The sequence below is a fragment of the Arvicanthis niloticus genome, chromosome 17 (genome assembly GCF_011762505.2).
Source record: "Arvicanthis niloticus isolate mArvNil1 chromosome 17, mArvNil1.pat.X, whole genome shotgun sequence".
In the NCBI taxonomy this organism is placed as follows: Eukaryota; Metazoa; Chordata; class Mammalia; order Rodentia; family Muridae; genus Arvicanthis; species Arvicanthis niloticus.
The window spans coordinates 25,173,068-25,200,067 of record NC_047674.1 but is presented as its reverse complement, the minus strand read 5'-3'; the positions used below and the strand labels follow the sequence as shown (position 1 = coordinate 25,200,067).

General features: G+C 41.1%; 1 protein-coding gene across 1 annotated transcript in view; it reads left to right on the top strand.

The window, feature by feature from the left end:
- The window catches only part of Mrps9 (mitochondrial ribosomal protein S9), a 53,605-nt gene extending 27,842 nt beyond the window's left edge, over positions 1–25,763 (top strand). Inside the window, exons 3-11 of the mRNA XM_034522020.2 lie at positions 808–870; positions 950–980; positions 7,642–7,721; positions 15,499–15,566; positions 16,257–16,332; positions 18,624–18,792; positions 19,586–19,694; positions 23,445–23,614; positions 25,464–25,763. Of these exons, the coding sequence (XP_034377911.1) occupies positions 808–870; positions 950–980; positions 7,642–7,721; positions 15,499–15,566; positions 16,257–16,332; positions 18,624–18,792; positions 19,586–19,694; positions 23,445–23,614; positions 25,464–25,555 (858 nt within the window). The 3' untranslated portion in view covers positions 25,556–25,763. The remainder of the gene's footprint in view (positions 1–807; positions 871–949; positions 981–7,641; positions 7,722–15,498; positions 15,567–16,256; positions 16,333–18,623; positions 18,793–19,585; positions 19,695–23,444; positions 23,615–25,463) is intronic.
- The last annotated feature ends 1,237 nt before the right edge of the window (positions 25,764–27,000 follow it).

Genomic DNA, 27,000 nt, shown 5'->3' with positions numbered 1-27,000 from the left:
GTATTTAAAAACTCACCAGGACCAGAGTCGATCAGTGTAGGGTGTGTTCAGTGTATATGAGAGCCCACATTCAGTCCTCAGGATCAAGATAAAATCTCTAAGGTAAAATATCAAGGGAGCCATGGTGGATACTCTGGTGTAAGTGAGAACGGCCCCCAGATTTGTGTGTTAAGAGCTCTGTCCCAGCTGGGTGGGATGCTGTTCAGGAGATGGTAGGACTCAGCACCTGGGGCCTGCTAGAGAAGTAGGCTCTGTAGGGTATCCCCGGCCCTTTCTGCATTTCTCTCTGCTTCCTGGGCACCATGAGGTAAAAGGCCCTGCCACACTTTCTCAACACAATATTCTGGATCTGCTCAGAACTGACACACCTGATTGAAATGAGTCAAGATAAATTTGTCCTTTAAACTGTTTGTCCCCAGTATGTCACAGTGACTGAAACACAAGCCTGCTTGCTGCCATGTGCTGGGGTTGGAATGACTGCCCGTGGGCACAGTGCACAGGGCTGTGTAGGAATACCTCTAGTCTTTACCTGCAAAGGTAGACTTCTTCTGGTATCACATTGTAGGAGTGACACCTTCGATGTGGACACTTGAAAGTTGTTAATAGCCGGGTTAATAATTACTGCATTTGTTTTATTTTTTTCTTTTGGGGATATATGTGTAGTAATTGTGCTTTGCCATTTGAACTGACATAATACATATGAAACTTTAGATCAATGTCTGGTATACAGTAAGCATTTCATAACTTGGTTATAAATTGAATGTGTTTTTATAGCAGTTGTTGATTAACCTTTGTATATGTTTTCAGAGAGCTATTGCTTACCTTTTTCCAAGTGGTTTGTTTGAGAAGCGAGCCAGGCCAATGATGAAGGTAATCCTAAATACTGTTTTAAGAATGTCTTCTACGTTTAATAGACGTTGCCTAATAACACCTTACATTTATCTTACAGCATCCCGAACAGATTTTTCCAAAACAAAGAGGTAAGTTTTCTCAAGACTGAGATGGTACACTTTTCTTTTTCTTTTTCTTTTTGCTTTTTTTTTTGAAAATATGCCAATATTGCTAATATTGTCTGACATTGCAGCTAAATGTATTTAACAATGCTCCTTTAGAAATAGCAGTTCTGCTTTCTGTTCTCAATCTTATTGTACTTTTTATATGATAAATCAATTTGTAGGCATTTAGAAAAATAACGATGGACTTTACATTTGGATCGATTGTGGAACTTGTACCATACTACCATTTGGTTTACTGAAAGATGGAAGCTTCTAGATTGAGTTAACATAAAACACATGTCTTGGTAAAAATATTGGGGGAAAATAAAGATACATGCCAGGTTGATGACAGGACCAAGAAGGAGCACTGATATTAGGCAACCTGGAGTTGGGGGAGCCTGGAGAATGGTTCAGTGAGACAATAATGTTAATTTATGTTGAAAAAAAACCTGTTGTCCAGTAAGTGGACTTGGTGACCTTGAGCCTTTCTGTACCAGTCACTTAGCACTGACAGATTAAAAAGCAGTGCTTTTAACTAAAGCTAAAGAATTCAAATAATGTGTGATAGTTTTGTAGTTGTAGACACAAACCCAAAGAATATGTTTTCTATACAGATGATTACCAAATACTAATACAATTATGCATGGTAAAGTGAAACATTGAGAAAAAAATAAACAAAGGCCCAAGAGTAGAAGTTATCAGTTAAATTTGCTGACTTAAAATCAATAGAACTGTATTACTGTTGTATTAAAGAATCAAAATTGAAATGACCCACTATTTGTATTTGACAGTTTCCATCAAGTCCTGTGGAATATGATCATTATATCATGCAGATACAAAACATGTTAGTAATTGAGAAAGACAAAGTAAAAGAAAAATTGAGCTGATGAGTAAATGGCAAATTTAACAGAGGAGATATAACACTGATCACTTTTGAGAAAGCCAGTGAAGTCAGTCAAGAATAATATTACAAATATTTGCTTCTGTTCATTACTCTTCCTTTGTGTGTGTGAGTTAAACCTTGGGTCTCCTGTATGCTAAGCAGGCACACACTTTACCACAAAACTGACTGTGGCCCAGTATTAACACTTTTAAATGGCAGTATTTACCTCTGCTCTAAGGACATAGATGTCTATGTTGTTATTGTCTAAATATGAAACCATAACTTCATGCTAACTAGAAAACTCTTCCAAGTAATAATGGTAGCATTTATTGAACTTGAGAGTAGGCCAGTCACAGTTCTAAGTGCTTCATGTTTTATCTCAGAACTTTCTAACTTTTTGTTTAGGCACAAACTATTCTTTTCCCCATTTTTAATTTCCAAGGATGCCCTGACAGGAAATGGCTGGGCATGTATTTTGGCTGAGGCAGTGATGGTTCATGGTACAAATGTGTGGCCCACACTCTCAGACAGATAGCTTAGAGAGCAGTGTGGTTGCCACAGTTACCTCAACCATGACAGTTCTGGGTAAACTAAAAAACAGCCAGGCCACAAGTCATGAGCTTGCTGAAAAAAATACTGTCCCAGCAGTGGGCCAGTTAGTGATTCCTATCATGCCTTGAAGTAACAGAAAACTTGTTATTATATATATTGTTGTAGACCCAAAACAAAACAAATCAGAAAAAAAACAATGGCTTCTAGTTCACTTGCAAAATCACATGACTAAATTTGGACATGACTTACCTAAAAAGTGAAGCTTTCTTTCTCCACTCCTACCACTGGGAGAACAGGATCTCACTGTATATTCCTGTTTAACCTGAATCTTGCTATGTAGAGCAGGCTAGACTCAAATTCAGAGACATTCATTTGCCTCTACCTCCTGGGTGCACAAATAGAACATTTTAAGAAACTACCAGGGAACATAACATTTTTCTTAGAATTTTAAGTATGGCTTAACATTATATTCATGTAACTGTTTTTATTCAAGGAGAAAAACATTTATATAGAGAAAACAATTAACAAAATGGAGCCTTTTGTTTTTGGTAAAAGGGTTTCAACTAGAATGTAAAGAATTTTTTTTTGTTGTTTGAGTAGGACTTTTCATAAGAAAACAGAAACACCAAATCTTTAAATGTTTCATTAAATCCATTGCATTCAGAAATAGCATACATTATTGACAGTTATTTGGAACCCTGACCATTATAATCTTATAAGAAACATGCAGGACTGGATGTTTATGCAGCTCAGTTGCAGAGTGCTTGCCTAGCGTGCATAAAGTTCCATCCGAAGAACCACAAAAACTGTATCAAGAAAATAGGTCAAAACCAGATAACTAAGGAAATTAATGGCACACGGTGTGGCACATTCAAGGCCACAGAAGACACAAGCTGTGGATGCAGATGAGTGATGTATGGGGCGTGTGCACGGACCTGGGTGCAGATGGGTGATGGGGTGTACTGAGCATGTGTACGGCCCTGCTCAGTCCTCAGCACTGCACAACAAGCAACAAGGACACCAGGAAGTTCAGTTCTGTTCCATAGATCACAGTTGCCTGCTGGGAGGAACTGATAAAATGTAAACAAAAAATGTGTTAGAGCATCACCAGGAAGTTATTGTCTGGGTGTGTGAAGTCACAACATTAAAATTAAATGGTTCTAAAAATTTAAATCATGTCCTTTTTAAAAGTTTTTATACCACAGAAGAGTTAAGGATGAAATGTAAAACATGGAAATTATGAGGATCTTCCTGCCCAGTGGCATCAGAGTAGCCAAAACCACACAAGGAAAAATCACTGTGGAATGGATGTAATACTAGTCTTACGGATAGCCCATGAATTGCTGTCTTTCTCTTTGGGGAGACACAAACCATCTTTATGTTAATATATATATATATATATATATATATATATATATATATTTGTGTGTGTGTGTGTGTGTGTGTGTAGACATGGGGAAATTTGTGGGTCATTTTAAAGAATATTGACAAACAGATATATTCAGATGATGAAATTTGGGTTAAGATGTTAACAACATTATGTGTCAGATTCTGGAGTCAAACATGGAGGCTCAGCTCTATAATCCAAAAACTCAGAAGGTTGAGGCAAGAGAATTGTCAAGAGTTTGAGGTAAGCCTAGGCCACAGAAAGAGGCACTATATCAACCTCAAGCCTCTCCCTCTTAAAAAAAAAAAAAAAAGGAAAAAAAAAAAGGAAAAAAAAAGAGATCAAAGAAAATGGGCTCTCTAGAACAGTAGATGGATAATACAGATAGTAGTATTTTATTTTGAGTATGAATGTGCTTGTGTTCCTGTTACCACATTCATGCAGTGCCCATGGAGGCGAGAAGAGGGCATTAGAGCCTCTACAATTAAGAGTTACAGACAGACAAGAGCTGCCTTGTGAGTGCTGGGAACCAACGTCCTCTGTAAGAGCAGCAAATGCCCTTAACACCGAGCCAGCTATCAAAATGACAGAAAATCAGAAAACACAAAAATCATAAATTAGTTTCAAGGTTAAAACTTTTCTTTGACAAGAAGACATCAGAAAATCTACATGAGCTATGTATGATATAGGCTTGGTTTTTAAAAATAATCAAGAAATCTTGTATATTAGCCTCTCCTCCCCCCAAAAACAAACTCAGTGAAAAAGTAAGCAAGAAAGCAGCATGCAGCTTGTACATGAAAACAGTAAAAGTAGCCAGAAGCACTTGAAAATACCTAAGGTCAGAAATGGGGCCCTGCAAGAACAGTAACACAGGACTTGTTTTTTTGTTTTGTTTTGTTTTGTTTTTTAAGGAAGTATAAGCATTATGAAAGAGTTATTAGAAACAATTTAAATATTTATCATAAAGTTCCTGAATAAAATCTTAGAATCATGCCATCATACAGGCGGTAAAAGTATTGTGTTAACTCATTAGTTTGGAAAAGCAACTAAAAAATGTTGTAGTGTGTAGTGTAAATACAACAGAATGCCATGTTTGTTTACAAAACCTCAGGCAGACTGTGTGACTGACTGTGCATGCAGGAGGCTGGCAAGGGTGAGGCCAGCCTTCATTACATGGTGAGTAGTGAGCCTCACTGCACAACCAGACTGCTGAAACCCAAAATGAATAGAGCCAGCAAGATGGCTCAGCAGGTGAAGACACTTCCCACCAAGCCTGACATCCTGAGCTCAATTGTAGGACCCACGTGGGAGAAGCAGAGAATGGGTTCACACACCTTATCTCCCCCCCCCCCCATAAGTAATTGTGTATCAATTTTTGTAAAGCAAATACAAACTACAACAACAAATAACTAGGCAAATGCTGTTGCATTTTGCAAGAGTTCATACATAAATGCACAAAAAGAGTCTACAAGTGTTAACTTTCACCTTGCCTCTGGCCAAGAAATCCTTACTTTTAATCTTTAATAGAGTAGTATGTTACTTGGGTAATTTAACTTACCTGTTTTGAAATCTATGACAGAGAACTAAATGGGAGGGGCCTGTATCAACAGCAGACAAACTGCATATAACTACAGGAACATGAACAAGATTTTCAATAAGTGAACACCTGTCTGGGGGTGGGGGGAGTAAAGAGAGATAATAGCTCAAAGTTTCTCCTTACCTTTTCCTTCCCTGTACTGGAGAGTGAGCCAAGGAGAGCCTTATGTTTAGATAAACAGTGTCACTGTAGCCCAGCTACATTCTTGCTGGTTGCCTAGACTAGTTTTCAAATTGCCTATCCTGTTGGATCCAGTTCTGTCTTCAAATTTACTAATTGACCACATAGTAGGCATTTGGGGGAATTCGTATTAAGTTTGAAGGTATTAAGAAGTAGTGAGGGGTTTTGTAGGAATAGTGAGAACGGCTTGCTGTAACTATCAGAGCTCTGATGAGTGCCAAACAGAAAGACAAGTAACAAGACAGCAGCCTGCAGCAGTGATGCTTAGCCAGACATATGAGTTTGAAGCTTTTCACATGTTAGCAGCTTTAAGAACAGAATGCACCTGAAAAGTACTAAGTTCTGATGCGTGCTGTGATGTGGTAAGCTTTGCAGTCTATAGTAACAATAGTAACAGTAGTGCATCTCAGACTCCATGGTACTGTAGATTCAGTTAATCACGTATGTTTAGCAAGAATGTATGTGTGTATGTATATTTTATGAAGTCTAGATTTGTGAGCACAAATGCACACAGAACTGTGATTCAAGGTTCTACCCAAACTTAACAGTGGTCTGAGCATAACCAGGATGCCTGTCTGGTTTTGTTGGTTTGGGGTGCTTTCTGACTGAGGACCTGAACAGTACAGTGAGAATCTCTTGCATACTGCAGGTTCAGTACTGGGTAGTGCAGAAGACACCGTGGAGCTTGTGGAAAGACCTTGGAAAGTATTTAAACCACCTTAACTCATTGCCTTGCAACAACATGGCTGTTCTTTTCAGTCTAAACCTTTTCAATATTCATTCACTGTTGTTTCTTCATTTTAAGTGTATTCACGATTCAATAATAATTAACCTCAAAGAAGAAAAATGTCCTTCATATACAAGTATTTCAACAGAAAAAAATGTTTAATATTTAAAAAGAAATAAAGGCTTTTCTGCTTCCCAAGTACAAATTCTAGATACATTGAATACCAAAATATGACAGTGATCAGAATTCCAGAAAAAAAAAAAAAAGAAAAGAAAGAAAAAGAAGTTTAACCCAAAGCCTTTAAAAGCATGTGTTCTCATGGAGATGGCCATTGTCTCAGAAGGGTAAAGGAAGCCTGGCTGTACAGGAGCTTGTGGCCCTCCAAAGACCCACAGCACACAGCAGTTGTAAGTGTATATGCTGTAAGAAGAATATTACATGTCACAAGAAGCCAGACAACCAGGCTAAACCTTTCTGAAGAGTGAGCTCGGTAGTGAAGACAGGGCTATGAATACTGACAGGAAATACCAGATCCCACTGTCTGATACTGATTGTAATGATACTGCAAGTTAAAGCAATAGGAAATAACAGGCAGGGGGAGCTTATATGTAATAAGCCAGGGAATATGATTTTTCTTTTTTTCTCTTGACATAAAGTTTTCCTATGCCACCTGCGTTGGCCTCAAAACTCAGAGTCCTCCTTTCTGTGCTTCAAGGGATTGACATTACACTTGTGCTTCACCACACCCAGACAAGAGTCACTACAAACAGTTGAGAGTAAGCAAAAGAATTGGAGTTTCTGTCTCAGTTTGTTGGTTGGTTACTTAAGTAACTGTATTTCAAAAGAAATCAGGTGTAACTCCTTCCTGAGGCCCCTTATGTTGTGGCTGTTTTCAACTCTCCGTGGGAGCTTACAATGGGGTTGGAATAAATGATGTAACAGGCAGGCTGTGCTGGGCCGCCTCAAACCTCCGAGTACGCCCACTGACTTATTGACTCATTTTTCACTTGAAAAATGTGGAACCTGGATATTTTTATTCTAACCAAAGTAATTTGTGTTATCTTATAGATTTTATTTAAAACATATGAAATAGATCTTCACGATGGAATAGTTTATTAAATACCGAGATTGTTTTATGCTAATATGAAACAATAACTATCCTTAGCATTTACATATTAAATATGCATTTTAAATATGGATAATTTTGTTATTTTAGATACTTTTGATATGTTAATCTGAACCACAGATGTATCCCGTACCGCAGTTAGACTCAAAGTTTGGTTTATCTCTGTTCATGTTTTTTGTTTTTTTTTTCATCAGCAATCCAGTGGGGAGAAGATGGCCGTCCATTCCATTTTCTCTTCTATACTGGCAAACAAGCATACTATTCATTAATGCACGTAAGTATATTTATTTATAAGCTATAAAACTATTCTGGAGACTTCTCTCCGTGTCAGAACTGTCTCTCAATGGGCAGAGGACTTGAGGTTTCTGATGAGAGCCTCCTGTGCTGGTTGCATCAGAGTGTTTATCCATCAAGGTGCTCCTGCTCACAAGGTCAAGTCCTGTCTAGGCAAGGGGACCAGTGTGCTGACAGAATTGTGAAGTTTTACATCTGTGTCCAGACAGCTATTTCTGCTTTGCTCCTGCTGCTCAAATTACAGTTTGGACCTTCCAGTGGTCAGTGCGGTGTGAGAGAGGACCCAGGTCACCACAGACCTAGCAGAGAGGTCCTACTGTGCTTTGGCTTTCCAGTATACTGGGGAAGTTTTGTTTTGTTGCCTTCAGAGAGAGCTGTTTGATAGTATGGGAATTGGAGAGTGGTCCCCAAAACTGCTATTAGAAGAAAAAAAAAAAAGTTGGATGCTGGTATCCGTTTTTTAAAGACGGAACACATTATATTTTTAGAACATGGTGTCAAGTTCTATTTTATCCATACTGTGACTTTTAAAGCTATAGAGATATCTGTGGGGCTTCCCCATCCACAGTCAGGCTGGGGCCTCTGCACTCGTTCCTCTGCCTTTAGACCTATCTGCTCTTTATTTGTGCTTCACAAACCCAAAGGACAAAGTCCCCACTTGTCAGGTACATTTATTTCTTAGAAAAAAAGAAAACCTTCTTTTTGCTTTTTGTTGACCTTGGGCAAATGAGCTTCGTGCCCTGGCAGAAATGAAATGAATGACAAATGTGGAGTGTGTCTTTGCTGAGTAATGGGGCTGAGCTCCAGCTTCCGCGGAGCCTCCCGCGCACAGCCTGCGGCTGCCCGAGGACCCCTGCTGCTCATTTAAATAGGTATGTCAAATCTGCCTCCAAACGCCGCTGGTTTGATCTGTGGTAATATTTGTGAAGGTTCCATATGGACTTGAGCCCCCTGCAGTGCTAAGAAATAATGTACAACGCTTCATGGTGCAGACGCAAATTTCCCCTGAAAAGGGATGCGGCGCCGCGTTTTAGCTGTCGGAGGGGATGATGGAGCTGACGCGCTAGGCCTGTCAACTTGTTACACGGATGGGTTGCACGCAGCGAAGCTGTGGAAAATCTGTGCCTTTTAACTTTTCTACTTAATCACGGTTGTAGCATTGCCTTTAGACTGTATGCTACATTAATTCTCTTCCTGCCTTCTGCCTTCATCCCAAGTTTCACGGAAAAAAGTAAAGGCGCAGGTCTTACAGAGGAGCCTTATCAAACAGCTGTCATCTGACAAGCCATTTGCATTTGTTTTGGCTGAAATGGAGCAACCCAAGGGCAAGATCTTTTGTTGCATTCCATCATAATGAAGAAATTACACATTGTGTAAGAGGCCTGGCTTTATTTTTAGTTTGCTTGTGTGCTTTAAAAGGTATTGCTCCAGAAACTGATGGGCTAGAATTTTACCATACTCTGACTGAAATGTCAAATTATATTTGACTAATAAATGCTCTTCCTCCGGGTTGGGCTGAGTTTTGTTGCACATGGGAGAGTTCTTTGGGCTTTTAAATTTCGTTAACTCAGGAAACTCTGTTTGCCAGTCACAGCAGCATCACTTCTGGCAAATGCCATTAATTAGAGCTGCAGTCACACCCGTATCACCTCTTAGAGCACACACATCACTGGCTTCTGAGGTGCTCGGACTTTGAAATCGCAGCTAAGTGTTCACTGCTCAGCCTGCAGAAGCACTTTCATGCTGAAGTGAGCACTGCACATAAAGTCCAACAGAAGCAGACTGGCTCACCAGCTTTCTCTCCTTTGTTCTGCCCTAACAGCCTGCAGTGGGGGTGCCTTCCCTCTGCCCTGAGGCAGCGCAGGAAGCAGCCCCCGTAGAATGACAGGCTGAAAAGCCTTAGGAATGAAGCTTTGTTGCTACCATTTGCTTTTGCAGATACAATTTTCTCTCAGGGTGACAGGGGGAAAGACACTTAGCCAAACAGCCTTTCCCATGTCTGTGAGCAGCTGTAATTGTGTGAGGCAGGACAGTCCATGGTCAGGCTTTTGACAAGGAAACTGATCTCAAGCCTGTGTGCAGCTGTGTGAGGAGACCCTTCTGAGCTCTATTAACCTTTCTTATTGTTTACAATCATACTGAGTCTTTCTAGTATGGGTGGCTGTTTGCATAGTAAGTCTGTGTACCTCATTACAACTAGTCTAAGATAGCTCTGACGCATATTACAATTAAGAGCAGCATGTAAGCTAGACATGGTGATACAGGCCTTTAACACCAGCACTTGGAAGGCAGAGGCAGGTGGATCTTTGAGGTTGAAGCCATTCTGGTGTACATAATGAGTTCTAGGTTAGCCAGGACTACATGAAAAGACCACGCCTTTAAAAAAAAAAATAAAAGGAAAAAAACAGTGTATAGCTAGGCATGAGCCATGAATGTAAGCTAAGCATTTGCAGGACAGGTGAAAGAGGATTGCTTCAGGTTCAAGGCCAGCCTGGTCTACACAGTGAATTCCGGGGCAGCAGAGAAAGTTAGCAAGACCCTGTCTCAAATTTTTAAAAAGGGTGGGGGTGGGGAAGTGGTATATAATGCTTTAGTGAGTACTGTTTCCAGTTCCTGTAGCGCTGGCTCATCGATTTTTAGGACATAATGAGATTTGTGAGGAAAAATGACAATTCAAAGAAACATGTAGTGTGTTTGTTCCTATGAGGAAATGAAGCATGCTGGGCAAGTGTGAAGTGAAGGGAACCTTGGATCTGTGGGGTGCTCCCCATGTCCCCATGTCATACTCTAAGGGTGCATTTGTAGGTCTGTTGCACACCTAACGTTACTGTGGACATACTGACTCCTGTGTCTTCAGGATCCTGGGAAAATCAGTAAGAAGCCAGTTAGCAAGATGTACATATATATGATGAAAAGCTATAAAACAATCTTGACACAACTTCTTAAACAATTAAAAGTGGTTTCAAGAAGTGAGAGGCTTCCTGGGTTTTCAGAATGGCGCTGAGTAGCTGAAAGGGACTAGGTGCCTGACAGCATTGGCTCCACCTGACCTGCCTTCTCCATTGAAACTTTATGGTTACCATTCTCTCAGGAGCCATTTAAGCAGTAAGACTTGTATACTTCTCAGGCATGAGAAGCTGCAGCCTAGGTTTCAAGAACAAAAAACAGGAAAGAGAGAGAACAGAAATTTCCTGAAAACGCTGAGCAAGGGACAGAGGCTTCTAAGAGTGTTAGATATGTGTTTGAAAAAGAAACTGGGTTATAGCTCTGACAGATGAGGCTCTGGACCGCCATCCCGAGCACTGTGGAGTGAGATCGCTGCAGAGCAGATATGCAAGCAGTGGCTGGTCTAGAGCGACCTTTATATATGACTCAGTGAGATGGACAGAGGTCTGGGCCAGGAGTAAAGACTGCTATGGCCTCTGACCTTAGCCCTGATTTCCCAGAGCAGTGTGAGGCTGCCCAGGTGGGAGATGTGGTAGACTGTATTCATGGAATTCACTTACTAAAAGTAAGTTGAAAATTGTGTTAGCTTTTTTTTTTTTTTTCGGTATTAAAAAAATTACCTATGATAACAAGATGTTTTGTTGGCACAGGTTTGGGAGTTTTAGTCAATGGTAAGTTGGCTGCTATTCTTTTGGGCCTGTGCCAGAAAAGGCTGTTCATCTTGCAGTAGAGAAGTGGAAAAGGAGAGCAGGGGCCATGGTTGCTTTCAGTCACTGGAGAATGACTAGGTGTTTTATGGGTCCCAGCTTCCTGTAGGCATCTCCTCCGATACTACCACCCTGGAGACAAAGCCTTCATACATGGGCCCTCGGTTGAGCAATGTTACAGTATCCAGACTGTAACAAGCCATTTACAACTCACTAGGGGAGGTGGTTATCTAACTCTGACATGGGGGCCCCTTTGTCTAATTTAATTACTAAGACACGGAGTGCATTTTACCTGAAAAGCCCTTCAAGAAAGGGAACTTCAGACTTAGTTTGGAAGCGCTGCATGTTGTACACTGGGGACCTCTACTAAGGGTACACAATATGTGGAGTGTCACTTCAGGGGAAAGTGAGTAAAGGAATCTATATCTTATACATCATTGCTCAAGAGGTATGGCCTGCAGTCCTTTGTACCCAGAACACTTTGATATGTCCCATGAAACCTGTGCTGGGACAGGCAATGTGAGTTTTTACATACATAAAGTTTGTTTGCCTTGTAAAAGAAGTTACTGGCATTTCAGAGCTTCTGCAAATGTTTTTTCTGAGAACTTAAGTAACCCCAGCTCTTCTGCCTAAGGACAACAGCCCCTCCGGAGTGGGCTGCCTGATTAGGCCACAATAGACTGCAAGCCAGGGTCCTGGGATAAAGTGCCATGGCATTTGCACTTGGCTTAAATGTTTCTAGATGTCCCTGGTAATCTTGTGAATATTTAAACCTCTTGGATGTAATGCTGTTGTCTTTAAAAGTGGAATTAAAATAACTGTTAGTGAGTAATTGTTTAACAACTGTGTGGAGTGATTGTTTTTAAAAAGCCATGTACTGGGCTGGAGAGATGCTTACTGGTTGTACTGGCTGCTCTTCTAGAGGACCTGGGGTCCGTTTCCAGCAGCCACACTGTGGATCACAGCTGTCTGTAGTTCCACCTGACACTCTCATACAGACATAAACACAGGCAAAACACCAATGCACATGAAATAAAAATAAATAAAAGTTAAAACACGCACACACACACACACACACACACACACACACATACATATGCCTATTTAAGACTTCTTGGCAGCAGGAATTAATTCAGTCATTAATTCAGCAGTCTCGAGGTATCTTCATTTTCTTCATATATGAATAATTGCTATTGTATAACTTATATACTCAAAGTGTATGGTTAGGAAAATAATGTTTTAAAAATAGGATTTAACTTGCTACCTCTGTTAATTCAATGAGATTACCTCTTTTTTGCACATATTTATAATATATGGCTTTAATTTAAGATGTAAAACTCTATGGGATGTATGTCCTAAGCACTCTGATGTCTTCACTGGTATCCCAAAGTGGTTCATATGACTTGTAGCAAAGACTCTCGCCATTTTTTGTTGAATGGCCTTTTTGATAGGTAGATCATTTACAGAAGAGTGGCAGGGGTCTGTAATAGAAGCATATGACTTGCAACCTGCAGAACATCAAAACCTTTCGGAATTATATTGGTGCTTATTTCTGTGGTTTTGTTTATACCAGTGGTCAAAGCACTTGGGGTGCTTATTACTTAAGAGGTTGATTCTCTGTGATTCTTTAACAGATTGCAAACTGTGATTGAACTGTCTAAGCTGGAGATTACCATTACTAACTATTTGGTATACCAAATGCGATTGACTTCTCCTGTGCTGCCCTCCAATGCACTGTTATTTGTTTGCTTGTCCTAAAATTGGAATTTTCATATCATTAGTATAACCCAAACAAATTGAAGGATACTGAGATTCATACTGTTCAGTCTCCGGGAAGGGCTGTTAGTTTAAGAATTTCTTTTTCAACCTGAGCATCTGGTATTTTCAAATTAAGGCACCTTCTAAATTTGACTCATACATTATGGAAATCTGATGGCACAAGGGGTGGATAGGCTTGCTTTGATTTTATGAAATATTAATCATAGCTGTGATTAATGATTCAGCATTTCACATCTGGGTTATTCCTGTCATACTTGAAATTACACTATTAAGTACAGTATATAAGCTTAGAGTAGGTGGGGTCATTCTAATTCTCTAGTGTCCCTAAAAAATCAAGTGGAAATGTAATAATATACCAAAAGCTACCAGTGATAATCTGTGATGTTGACAGTTCCTGGCATATTTTATGCCCTCAACGATTTCTCTATGCAAATCGGATCATATCTCTTATGGGAATTGAAGCTATAGAATTTACTTCCCAGAGAACTGATGTTTTTAGCTGAACTACAAGGCAGACTCTTGAGAGTCGTTTCTTACACTAACAGAGAGAATGAGTGGAAGTGAACACCAGCATGGTGCTTTTACTAACTTGACTCTAGACAGCATCATTGGTCACTGCTATAGGCAACCACTGTGCTAAGTTCTTTGCATGGATTTTCTTATTGAAGAGTGTTTGCAGCTGAGAGTATAGATCAGAGAAGAGGCACCTGCATGCTCGAGGCTCTGGATTCATGTCCCAGAACCTCCTGCTCGAGAAACTCAGGGAGCAGCAAGTTGTTGGGCTTCACTGGTTCAGACATTTGTCATCAGTAAGTGAACTCACTGTGCTTGGCATTTGATGCACACTTCACCATGCTCCCTTTGACATCTCTTTTCTTAAATCATGTGTGAGTGATTATGGATATGAACAATATCAGAAGGAAAGAGTATAGTGAAAGAATACTTATAGAAAAATGGAGACTTCAAGTGCAACTTGGACAGATAAGATGTCTCAGAGTGAAGGCACTTGCTGAGTTCACTCCTGGAACCCATGTGGAAGTGGAAAGGGAGAGCTGGCTCTCCAGAGGCATCCCCTGGCCTCCACACATGCACCCACATACAGACCATACACATGCTTACACAATAATAAGTAGAAATTAGAAAAAGATTTTAAGTGAAAACTGCTTGAAAGCCATTGGAAAATGGTTACTATGACTTGAAACTCATGAGGAAGGTCCTCTAGTATTTCAGTAGTTGCTTTGGTTACTCTAGAAAATTAAGCCTTTCAAAGAGAGGAAGGTGTGTTCTGACCATGCTAGTGTTCTGACCATGCTAGTGTTCTCATACCTTTCACATCAATGCCTGCATTTGAAGCCATGTCTCTAGCCACTGCAGCCTCAAGTCCAAGGGCTAGTTGACTCATTCTTTACCTGGGGCACCAGCTCAGGCAGCACCATGTGCACTTGAACATGCTGTCTGTCCACTTGGTACAGATGAGGAAGAGTTTACCTGTTGAAGGTGTTGAGAAGTATTGAGAACTACTTTTTAGAAACCAGTGTGCTGAAAATGTTTTGATCTTGCTGCCCTAATGCAGTGCTTCTCAACCTTCCTAAGGGTACATCCCTTTAATACAGTTCCTCATGTTGTGGTGACCCCCCCCTCCAACCATAAAATAATTCATTGCTACTTCATAACTCTGATTTTGCTGCTGTTATGAGTTGTAATGTAAATATCTGTGTTTTCCAATGATCTATGAAAGGGTTCTCCCCTGAGGTCTCAACCCACAGATTGAGAATTACTGCCTTAATATGTTGTGTTAGCTGCTGAGAAGCCCAGTGGCAAAGCATTGTTTAGCATTAGAAGATCTAAGTTTAGTCCCTAGTACTACACACACCAGATAGAAGTACCCTAACCACAGTCAAACAGTCTGTTACAATCTCAGATTTTAACACTGTTAGGCAGTCACTGAGCTATAGATGCCATAAGTTTACTGGCTCTAAGTGTAAAGGGTATATTGTTTCATAAATTAGGATATTCTAAAAATGAAAATCTGTATTCTATTCATGAAACTGTAAGGAAAAGACATAGTTTTCAAGAGTTTTGTTATTTTAACCATCCTCATGGATGTGAAATGTGGAAGTTGTTGTAGACATTTTTAAGTCAGTTAAATGTTATAAATTCTTATTGAAATTACTGCCCCTTGGTTCAGATGAGAACTGTTTACTCTGAAGCTAGAGTGAGGAGGGAGTCCTAGAATAAGGGGTGCTTGGCAAAAAATGATAAACTTTATTATCAGGAACACTGTTCCATCTCTCTCATTTTGGTTGTGTATTTTGTTTCCCTTAGGACATGTATGGAAAGGTCGTCCAGCTAGAAAAGCACAAAGGTCCACTTTCAGAAAGCACTGGGTCCAGGTGAGTCTTTATCTTCCATTACTAGCATGAGGCCTAAAGTTTGCACAGTATGGCAGCATTAGTCACTAAAGTTGTTTCTAAATAGGTGATTTTTACTTAAGAGAAAACATATTGAGCTTATTTTTATGTTACCTCATTCCAAATTTATGGATTAAGTAGTATTTAGTCATTCTTTTGGGTTATGATATTCTCAGTGTTTTCTGTATAGCTGATAAGTCATCCCCATTAACCCGTGCATCCATCCAGCTTATGACAGACCCACTCATATATTTATATTTGTTCTTATACAGAAGACACCTTAGTCGATTTGTCCAGCCTGTGTCTGTGCCTATGATTTTTTTTAATTTGGGACTTTATTACTACTTCCACCAGTTGATAAGAAAATACTGTCTTCTGTAAGCCTTCTGTGTAAATTATACAGGCACACTTTTAAGCTTTAAAGAATCTGGTAGCTTTTAACTGAAGTTTCATAATAACACACTTAGTGCTTAAAGCAAAATGTTTACTCAGAGTGTCTTTTCTCAGGTAGATTGAAAGAATGGAGTGTTTCTCCAAAATGGTGTGTGCAGGAGTACTCCTGCCTAGCATGAAAATTTGACTCCACATCATGAATTGCTACTGTATGTAGGATCTTTTGTGATATAACTCTAATTGCATGCTTAATTAAAAATATATGTGATATTTTAACAGAGACCTGATTGGCAGCAGATGGCTGATTAAGGAGGAACTAGAAGAAATGTTAGTGGAAAAACTGTCAGATCAAGATGTGAGTAATTAATCTTTTTAATTTAAGGGGACCTGTGTCGTGAGAATGCAGACAATTGCTGTATTAAGATCCTGATAGTCATGCTCCTCAGAGCCAGGTGTTCCCCAGACACTTACCCTTGTTCTCACACAGCCCTTGTTGATTTCTGCAGTCAGAGAAGTGACACATCTAGTCTCCAGATCCTCCTTCTCCTTTTGTAAGTGCCCTCATGTCTTCTGCCAGTTGTTTTAGGGAGTAAAGCAGATGTTGTTTTTTGTTCTTTTCCGTAAGACCAATAGTTATTGTATAAGCTAATGATGAACGCGAGGAGCCATCAAGTTGAGAATGATTCAGTGCATGGTTACCTTCATGCAGCCTATGACTTCCGGGCTTACCTCATTCACATGCAGCTCTGTGAGGGCGGTGTTTGTGTCTTGGGACCTGCACATCCACTGTTTCACAGACACTAAGAATGATGGCTCTGAGCTGCATTTTCCCAAACCTCACCTCAGACCTGACATAGAGTCCTTGGAGAGCCGTCCAGGAATCCAGGGTGAACAAGCGCTCTCAGTGGATCTGTGCCCTGTCAAGTTCATGACCCCATTTTAGGTCTTGATTGTGCTTTACTGCGTTGAGTGTCTTAACAGAGCTCTGCATCATCCAGGGAAGTTGGATGTATTAACATATTTAGATCCTGCTGTGGCAGTAGCTACACCTACAGTATAGTGCCTCACCACCACCATAGGTTTTAAGTTGTATCCATTGCTTGTTCTCATCTAATATTAGAGAAGTTGGTGGCTTGGGAAAGCAGCAGTTTGCTTAGATAAGGTGTCAGGAATTTGTTTGGTGGCAGATCTGGAAGTGATTGCTAGGATCCCAACCGCTGAGTCCTGCTGTGCTGGAATTGAACTGGAAAGATCTCTTGTTTCTTCAGTGAATGCATTTTCTTTTTGTTTTCCAGCCGCCACTTTGATTTTTGTAAAAAGTCTGTGGATTTTTTTTGTCTGTTTTTTCCACTTTGGAAATGCTCCAAGAAGTTTAATAACAGCATATAGCTATAAAACCAAAACACAGCATAGGTAATAATCCTCTATACTTTCGGAGTGGCTGGTATTAACACAAGTCCTGGAACTTGTGCCTATGATAAAGCTGAGGGCAACAGGAACTGACTGTGGCTGCCTAAACCATAGCCTCGTTCATGACCGTATCCTACACAGAGCCCCGTTGACATCTTTTTAAAGGGTCAGAGAAGGAATGGTGAGAGTTGCTGAGTCCAAGGACATAGCCGGGGAGGAAGAGGAAACAGGCTAGCAGCGTGGCCATGGGTGTCTGGCAGTGTGGCCATGGGTGTGTAGGTTCTCCACCCTGACTTAGAATCTGCATGCCTTCCCTTTTATTGTGTCCCAGGAAGATATATGTATTTAAACAGTCATTTTAATGCTCTGGATAGACTGTTGAGAGTCTCAGATATTTCACATTATCATTAATGGGTTTTTCCCTGGAAAGGGAAGTGTGGCAAAGTTGGGTATGACTTTTAGGGTTGGCAAGGAACAAATAAGTCATCAAAAACTGGGCCCCACAATCCATATTAACTAAGGCTCTTAAGTATAGTTGTTTCCTTCTCCACAAACACTCTAGAGTGATTATTCTGGCTTCTAATTTTAAGGGGTTAATACCAAGTTGTTTACTTTCTAATCACATGTTCAAGAACTATTAAAAAAAATGCACAGAGTAGCAAGGATAATTTATTTCAAGAGGTTGCCCTTTAAGTCAAGTATCTCTTGAATTTTTAAATAGCTTGATTGTTCAGTTTTAAAGGAAATCATAAACATTAAAGTAACACAGCTTGAACAGCCAAAAATATATTTGCCAAATGTATTATGAAATATAACTTAAGGGGAACATTTTCTCAAAATCAGACTCTTCTGCTATTTATAACTGACTAGAAATTATTTCTAATGCTCCTTTTGATGCAGTTCTATTGACAGAATAGAAGTTAGACTTTTGAAGATCATCTAAATATTTTTTAAAATAAATTTAAATATCAATTTCATAATCATAATGCAGAGAAATTGATTTTCTTGAATGATAAATCCCTTTGTTTTTTTGAGAGGAAAGCTTAAGTACTGAAGATCCACAGGGAAAGTGACGCATCTGCATGCTGTTTTAAGAGCAGCATGAAGATGCAGAAGTGTCATCCTGTCAAAATTCATCAAGAAAAGCAGCATTGGAAAGATCAAGTATATATAAATAGCAAAACTTTAGCAAATGCAATTACACTTGCTTCTTCTAATGAATTCTATTGTCTGCAGTATGTACAGTTCATCCGACTGCTGGAAAAGTTACTGACATTGCCGTGCGGTCCTGCCGAAGAAGAATTTGTACAGAGGTTCCGCAAAAGCGTAACTATTCAATCAAAAAAGCAACAGATTGAACCCGTGCAGTATGACGAGCAAGGCAGGGCCTTCAGCACCAGCCAAGGTAATGACAGTCCACGAGTCAGGACTCAGACACGGATGCTGCCTGGGCAGCTGCTCGCCAGAACGTGCTCGCTTTGTTGGCTTTGCTGCTGCTACATGGGTTTCCTAATTTTAAGACTGTTGGGGGTTTTTGTTTTTTAAACTGAACTTACAACGTTGCAAGATAAAGTATGGGTCCATAGCCATGCAGTCATTGAACTGTTTCACCTTTTCATCTGGTAGAGTCAGCAACATATCAGCGATAAGGATTGCTCTCAAAGCCGCAGTGCTCATGACTCTGCATTTCAGATGGAAACGTAAAAACTTGAGGCCTCAACTTGAAATTTCAGGACTGTGAGTGAGGGCATTAGATATGACCTCTCTTTTGAAAATTGACCTGTTAAATATATTTGCAGGTCACCTTTGATTGTCACCTTTCCCAGGGATTCCTTTCATTTCTTCCAATTGCATTTCACTCTAGAATTCACATAGTTTTAGAAGTTTGTCTTGATTCACTTTTATTAATTAGAAGAAAAATACCGTCTGTTGGTTGCTGTTCTTGTAGCAAGACAATTTGAGTGTGAATGACTGGGTTTCTGAAACAAATTTAAAATCATTTGTGTTTCTGAAATGGAATTGCAGAACATAATTCCCTCACAGTGGGCTTCATTCCCTCAGGTGTAGCGTGAGCCACCTTAACTTTTGACTGTAATAGTTGTAGAAGGTTTCCCTGTGCGGGCTCACAGTCGGGAAACGTGATGCTGCTGTGGCCCTGGGAAGCCCGGCCCTGAACTCACCGATCTCCATCCCTGCAGGCCAGAGGAAGAGCGCCACAGCACAGGCGGTGGTTTATGAGCACGGGAGCGGGAAGATCCACGTGAACGGAGTTGATTACCTGCTTTACTTTCCCATCACACAGGACAGGTGAGGTTTGGATTCCTGCTTTCAAGGAAACCTTGCCTTATAATCCATCATCGTAATGGAAAGACCCAGAGTTTGCTGAGCGTTTATCTGGAGGATTATTTCTCCTCACCAATAAACTAGCTAAGTAGAAACTATTGCTATTTTTCTAGGTAGTTTTTCAGGTTTTTAGAAAAAAACCTCCCTAGGAGCCCTGTTAGTTGACTCATTCTGTCAGATCCTACTGGAGTTTGAGCATTGTGAGGTGTGTCTCACATTTGAAATGCAGAGCATGCCAGAATGTAAGGGAAGCACACACCCACCTTCTGATGGGAAAGAAGACAGGTGAGCACAGAAAGCAGCGACCCCAGAAACCAACTCTGGCAAAGCAGGGCAGGTGAGAGGAGAGTGCCGTCCGTAGTGTAGGCTCCTTTTATCTAATTGTGAACATTAGAGAAATGTTCTGCTGGGGTGGGGGTGGGGGGGCAATTAATTGTACATATATGGAGGAAGCAAAGAAACCTGTGGGATGTAAAGTCAAAACACGACTTTTGGTCTGTTCCTGGTTCCATGTGCATTATTCCTGAAGAGGTAGGCATTGTCACAGTGAGGCATTGTCTGTCTTCTGTCTATTCCCTGTCCTCCCCTGGAGCGCTGAGTGAACCGCCATGCAGAGCTCTTCTTGTTGATGGTGCCTCTTCCACTCCTTGGCTCTGTGCATACCAGGCGCTGCCTGATTATTTCCTACCTTCTCCTCCTGTTTCCAGAGTGTGTGGTGGTGTTTAAGGCAAAGGGCCGAAGCTCCTCTATGCCCGTGTTTGCATAAAGAAGCAACAGTAACTGCCTCAGGAAAGTGCATTCCTTGTGTGTTCCTGTGTCAAGAAGGAATTTGTTCTTAACTCTCTTTAATACAAATTAAACGTACTCAGCCATCATCCACACTGGAATAGATGGAGGGAGCTTAGGAAAAGCCAGAGAGAGGCCCACACCACAGGATGGTGACTTCACTAAAAACATCAAGGATGGGTGGCCTGTCTGTTACTTGGTGCTCAGACATAGTTGCCCATGATTTAACTGTAAGTCTCAACCATAGCTTAGTCTGGTAATTCAGTTACACATTAAATCTTACATCTCCCCATCACCCACCACCACCCCAGTTTGAGCCAGGGTTTCACTGCATAGCTCTTGCTGGCCTGGAACTTGCTGTGGGACCCAGACAAGTCTCAGAGGCATAGAGAGTCAGCTGCCTCTATCTCTCCAGCTCTGATTGAAGGTACTCCCACTACTCCTGGCAGCTCAAATTTTTAGTTTGAATTCAACCAGCAACATTGTCTGTGGCCCTTTGTGGAAAAGATGTCAATGCCAACTAAGATGATTCCTGCTCTTAGGGAACATCTGGTTGGGAAGCCTAGTGCTTCTGCTCTTAGTGGGAAGGGACACTCAGACCCTCTGAGTGACTTAAAATAGCTGTTGGGACTAAGGGGTGCCCTGCTAGCCATGAACTACCCTTTCCTTCCAGAGAAGCAGGGCTGGTAATTTCAAGTCAGCAGTGAAGAAACCTCTGTCATTGGGAGATGAGAGAAGCAAGGGCCAGGGCCTGTTTCTGAGCTCTGTAACTTCAGATATGGAGCTTCAAGGTCTCTGAGCTGCTGTTCTTAAAGTCACTGGAGCTGTTGGTCCTCCCAGGGTTATTTCTGTAAGGACTGCTGTTTTACACTGACGGAGAGCTGAACCTGTTGGTCCTCCCAGGGTTATTTCTGTAAGGGCTGCTGTTTTACACTGACGGAGAGCTGATAGTGAGGATGCTGCAGTGAGCTTCCCAGGGTCATCAGAATGTTTTTATTTGCTCTCATTTACAACAAACATGGATTGCTGAGTGCCTGGAATTTGGGACACAGGAAAAGCTGACAACCTTTCTGGAAAGCTGAACTCACTGATATATGTGCTGACCGCGCAGTAGAAGGAACATGTGTGCATTTGAAGGAACTACATACAAATCAGTGTCTGTATTTGGTACCAGAGGGCGAGCATTCAGAGAACATAGAGATGAGGAAATCATTTATTTGTAAATTTTTGAAGCATGCCAGTTCGTATAACCCAAACAAAGTCAGTCAGTGTGGTTTGTGTAGTGGAGGGTTTCATAGACGCTCCTGAGAGAGGAGGTGCTGAGTTGTGAGCCTGGAAGTATGTGCTGGTTTAAAACTGATAACCAGTGGAAGCATCATGACTAGTTGTTAAAGTTTGCGGGCGAGGTTTGTAGATTATGTTTTACACACAGCATCCTTCTAAATTCCAGCTCTGCAGACTTTTGTCATCTGTCTTACCTTGACCATTCTGCCTCCATGACTAAGATAGTTCCAGAAATTTTATTCTGCAGTTCTTTTTTTTCCTGAATTTTGGTCTGGCGATTGATTCTATAAGCATATATTTGGGAATCTTAAAACCTTGAGAATTGAGACAGATAAATATTGATGGTCCCAAACAAATGGTTGTCCAAAAGTCTCTTTTGTAGCTTTGTTGTCCCAAACTCACTTCCTGTCAGGTGATGCGGACACTTCCTCAGTGCATGCCTCAGACAACCCCACTCTGCCCTGCAGTGGCAGAATTTGGTTATCAGTCTCTGGTTTCCTTAGTTTCCATAATATGGCTACTGCTTGCAATAGTATGGCTAGTTTTGTTTGGTTGCCTTAAGTATTCTGTCAAAAAAGCAGGGTGGGCTTATATCTGTTGTAGGATTGGCTTGTCCTTGGAAGCGCCATTACAGAGACAGCCTGCCATGGCCTTGAAGTGTTTCTGTGGGTTCACTCCAAGGAGTTATTTTCTCACCTATTCAGTGTGAAAATGCATTTGAATCTCCAGCTGGGTTCAGCTCTCAGCTAACTGTACAGTCAGCTTCCTTTGGAAGTCTAGAGGCTGCAGAGGCAGACAAAAAGCCAACGATGCAATACAAATGGACTCCTCTAAGTAAAAGTTCAGGAGACACTGTAGCTCAGGGATAGCATGCTTCCCCGGCACCCACAAAGCCTTGAGTAAATAAATAAATTAAAATTAAAAACTCAGCAGAAATAAAGGCAAAATAACAAAATCCAACTCCTGGAGAGATGACAGCATTGTACTGACGTCATGATGTGAGCAGGTGTTTGTTCTCCTGGCTGAGAGGGTCTCAGGACCGTGCTTGTGTGTAACTGCCCTTTGGTGCCTACCTGTGGTTTGCTCCCTGGTCCTGAAGGGCAGGCCTGACTGTACATGCATCTTAGAGAACTACAGTAGGAATGTGTGGTTTGGGTAGAAGAAAGGTAGGCATGTTCACTGTGGTTTTAGTAACTTTAAACACAGTCTACACAGATAAGCATCGTCCATTCTGCAAAAGTGCATGCACCTCATTGAGGAAAGCCAAATGCATTTGAGTATTGCTTGAGAAGGCCTATAATTTATAATTGTTGAATGCAAAGGCTGGATTCAGTGGATTAATGGTGCTCCTTGGCTGTAAGACTTCATTACAAGATGGTTTTCACAACTTGCAAGGTTCTCATGAGATAATCAGTAAACAGTAAGAGTTGAAGTACTGCTCTCCTCTGTGCAAACCACCACCACCACCAGAGGAAAATCTTTAAACTGTATACATAAGCAAAGCATTCTAAACCCCAGGAGGACCGGTGTTTCTGTGAATAGTGTGAATAGTGAATGGTGGGCAGGTATCATTTGGTTTTTGAAACTATTCACAAAGTCACATCTTCATAGAAGGCTTAACCCATGTGTTGTGATGTGCCCTAGAGAACAGTTGATGTTCCCTTTCCACTTCCTGGACCGGCTGGAAAAACACGACGTAACCTGCACAGTCTCTGGGGGAGGGAGATCTGCGCAGGCAGGAGCCATACGCTTGGCGATGGCCAGAGCTTTGTGCAGCTTCATCACTGAGGACGAGGTTGAGTGGATGAGACAAGGTAGGGGTTGGGGGCTGGGGGTGCTGGGGACATGGGGGCTGTGTGGAGGTGGAGTGGGGGCGTTTTCGTTAATGCTCCCTTACACTGATAGGAGAAACCTTGCTCATGGGGTCTCAGGATGCCTCTAGCTCCTTCCATTCTCCAGAACCACGGCTACCGTTTTCAGGCTGGATTTTGACAATGTGAACCAAGATTAGAACAAAAAATGTCCTCCCTCCTAGCCATTGATGTTTGTCTCTGCTGAAATTCGCAGCCTGTAGGAATTATTTTGACCTTAAGGCATAATCTTTTGTGTAACCGAACCAGCCTATAACTATATTTGGAACAAATTGGATGTTTTACTTTATCATAAGAGTGGGTGATAATTTTTTTAGTTAGTGATAGATTAACTGTTTCCCAACATTATTAGGGACGTTGTTGTTGTTGTGATATTACAATTTTACTTGATTTTCCTTTTCATTCCACTTTGTGACTCTGTTTCCTGGGCAATGAATGAAGAGGCTCTGCATGGTAGAGTACAGAGTATACTTGGTTCTGCTAGATAAACTTGTAAACTGAAGCTGAAGGCGGCCTTTGCTCCGTCCACAAGAAGAAAGTTCTGTATGTGCAGCAGATATAATGGTTTGGAAGTCACCTAGTGCTTCCAGCCTCACCTCACTTCAGCCCATATAAAGTGGCCTCGCCACTGGGATCAACAGAGGTGGAACTTGTGGCTTAGGCTACTTAATTTTTAAAAATTCTCTTAGATTATTGGTTGCTTATAAATAATTTGACATTTTATCAAATTCACCAACTTGTAAAAATGTGTAGATAGTGAAGGGGGTTTGGATAGATTTCACTTAACCATTGTGCTCTTTGGAGCTGTGTGTATGTGACTTTGGGTTTAACATAGTACATACCTCTATTCTATTCATAATAGTTATTCTATTCCATGAATCCCTACTAAACACCACCATAAGCCATTAGCCAATAAGAAGCTTGCTAGCGTTACAGAAATAGAAGGGGCCAGGATCAGGAGTGCACACCATTAATCCTAGCAATAGGGAGGCAGAAGCAGGAAGATCTCTGTGAGTTCAAGGCCAGTCTGATCTACATGGAGAGTTCTAGGTCAGCCATAGCTACATAGTAAGATCCTGTCTCAATAACCAAAGGAGAACTAAAAGCAATGATCTATGTACATTATATAGCACTTGGGTTTTTCTGGAGTCTGTGATCTTGACTAACATTCCCCTTGGACCATACACTGAGAGTAATGATGATTACATAAGCTGCAGCTTCCAGCTGAAAGTGACTTTATTCTTCTAGAACAAATAACTCTCAACTTACTTAACTTCTCAAATAAAACACCAAGGAATATCATTTTACTTCTTTTTTCAAATATGTTCAGCAAACCCTGTTTGTGTATAGACCTTCAGCTGTGCTGTTGGCAGGTGTCTGTGCTTCCTCACTGACCAGGCACAGACATGCACCTGTGTCCTCAGCCTCTGTGAGACAAGAGCATGAGAATCAGAACTTCAGGGTCATCCTCTGAAACAGGGAGAACTCATTTCAGCATAGTAAATAATGACTGACCATAGAAGAATGGCTTCGTCCTAAGATGAGTATTAAAAACCAAAGAAAGACTTGTAACTCTCCTAGGCTACAGGAAAAAAGACTCATAAAACATTGTTGTCAGTTTTATCCGAAATTGGTAAAGTACCCCAGAGGGATGAAAATTGCCTCCTGGGAACAGGCTGTCTCTAGGATTTTCTTAGAGCAGTTGCTGTGGGTCTCATGCAGCTCACTTGTTTGTCTGCTGGGCAGCCAGCATTCCTCACAGTTCACAAAGGCTTCTCTGTTTATGCTGCAGCCGGACTGCTTACTCCTGATCCGCGGATCAGAGAACGGAAGAAACCAGGCCAGGAGGGCGCCCGAAGAAAGTTCACCTGGAAGAAGCGCTGAGATCGTTCACAGGAGAGTGAGGAGTACCACATCTGTGAGCACCACATCTGTGTGCCTGCCTGGCTCATGGTGGAGCACAGTCATGTGCACTGACCAAGGGAGGCAGCATTTACACATTGTCTTGGGATTAAGTTATGACATGATTTATTTTTTAGTGCTATTTTGTTATGGTTACTATTGAAAATAATAAAAAAGAATGTTAGTTTCATTCTCCTTGATTATTTTTTTAACTTTTTAAAAAAATACAGCAGTGTAACTTAGGAAATCTTTGCATATTGACCTTGTAAGTTACAGTTACCTCATTATGCAGGTTGGGCTCTTATTTGAACAGTAAAGCGGCCTATCAGAGGCAGACCGCTCACTGATGCTAGGTAGTTGTCCCCCACAGTAGTTCTTGCAGTGTGCTTTTGGGATTGAGAGCTAAGATTGGTTGGTTACAGCAGGAGCACAGCAGAGCTAGCACGCTCTGAGCTTCCAGTGTTGGGTAGCTGATGAGGCTACAGCCAGTGAGGGGCCAGTTTAGCTTTTAGTTTCTGGACAGAAGAGGGAAGAGGCTGAGCCCATTTTGGATTAGTTTGGAGTTTGGGATTTATAATTTTTTAATCATATATTTAAGGTATACAATAGAGTATTTTGGTATATATAATGAAAGGTTTAATGCAATCAAGAGAAATAACACATCCATCATCTCAAATGGCTCCCTCTATTGTACATGGAATGAGAAGCAGACTCCTGACATGCGCGCTGTGCTATGTAGACTCACTCTTCCTGTGGCTGAAACTTCTTACCCTTGACCACACATTTGCCCTACCACACTGACTCTCAAATGCAGTAACTACTGTTGTACTGTTTCTCACAGTTCAACTTTTATAGACTCCACAGCTAAGTAAAATTGTGTGCAGCGTCTTTCTGTGTCTTCTTGTTAAACCTATAATGTCCTCAAAGTTCATCCAAGTCAGGTGGACAGGATATGTTTTTAAAGTCTGAATTTACATATGCATACAAATGGCCCTTAGCACACACCTTTAAGCCCTCTGGCTGGAATATAGACACACCCTCAGTATACACATTTAATCCCAAACAGTGAAGATAACATTATTTTGGAGAAGCACCCATTTTTGCAAGTGATGTTGAATTGAGACAAAGTGACAAATCAGAGATTCCACAGAATAGGATAGGCCCAACTCTCACAAAAAGAGAGAAAAGGGAAGCTACGTAAGGAACAGTGCACAGAGAGTTATACCAGGACAGTTTTACAGAGAGGGTTGAAGAAAGAACAAGCTAGACACAGGTAAAGATAGCAGGAGCCAGAGGATGAGGAGTTAGAAGATTACAACAGATTGCTTGAGTTAGCTTGAGGCCAAGCACAGTAATTCAGTCAGAGGCTCAGAGAGAAGCCAGATTGAATCAGTCAGCATGGAGAGGAGTTTGTAAGTCAAGAAAGG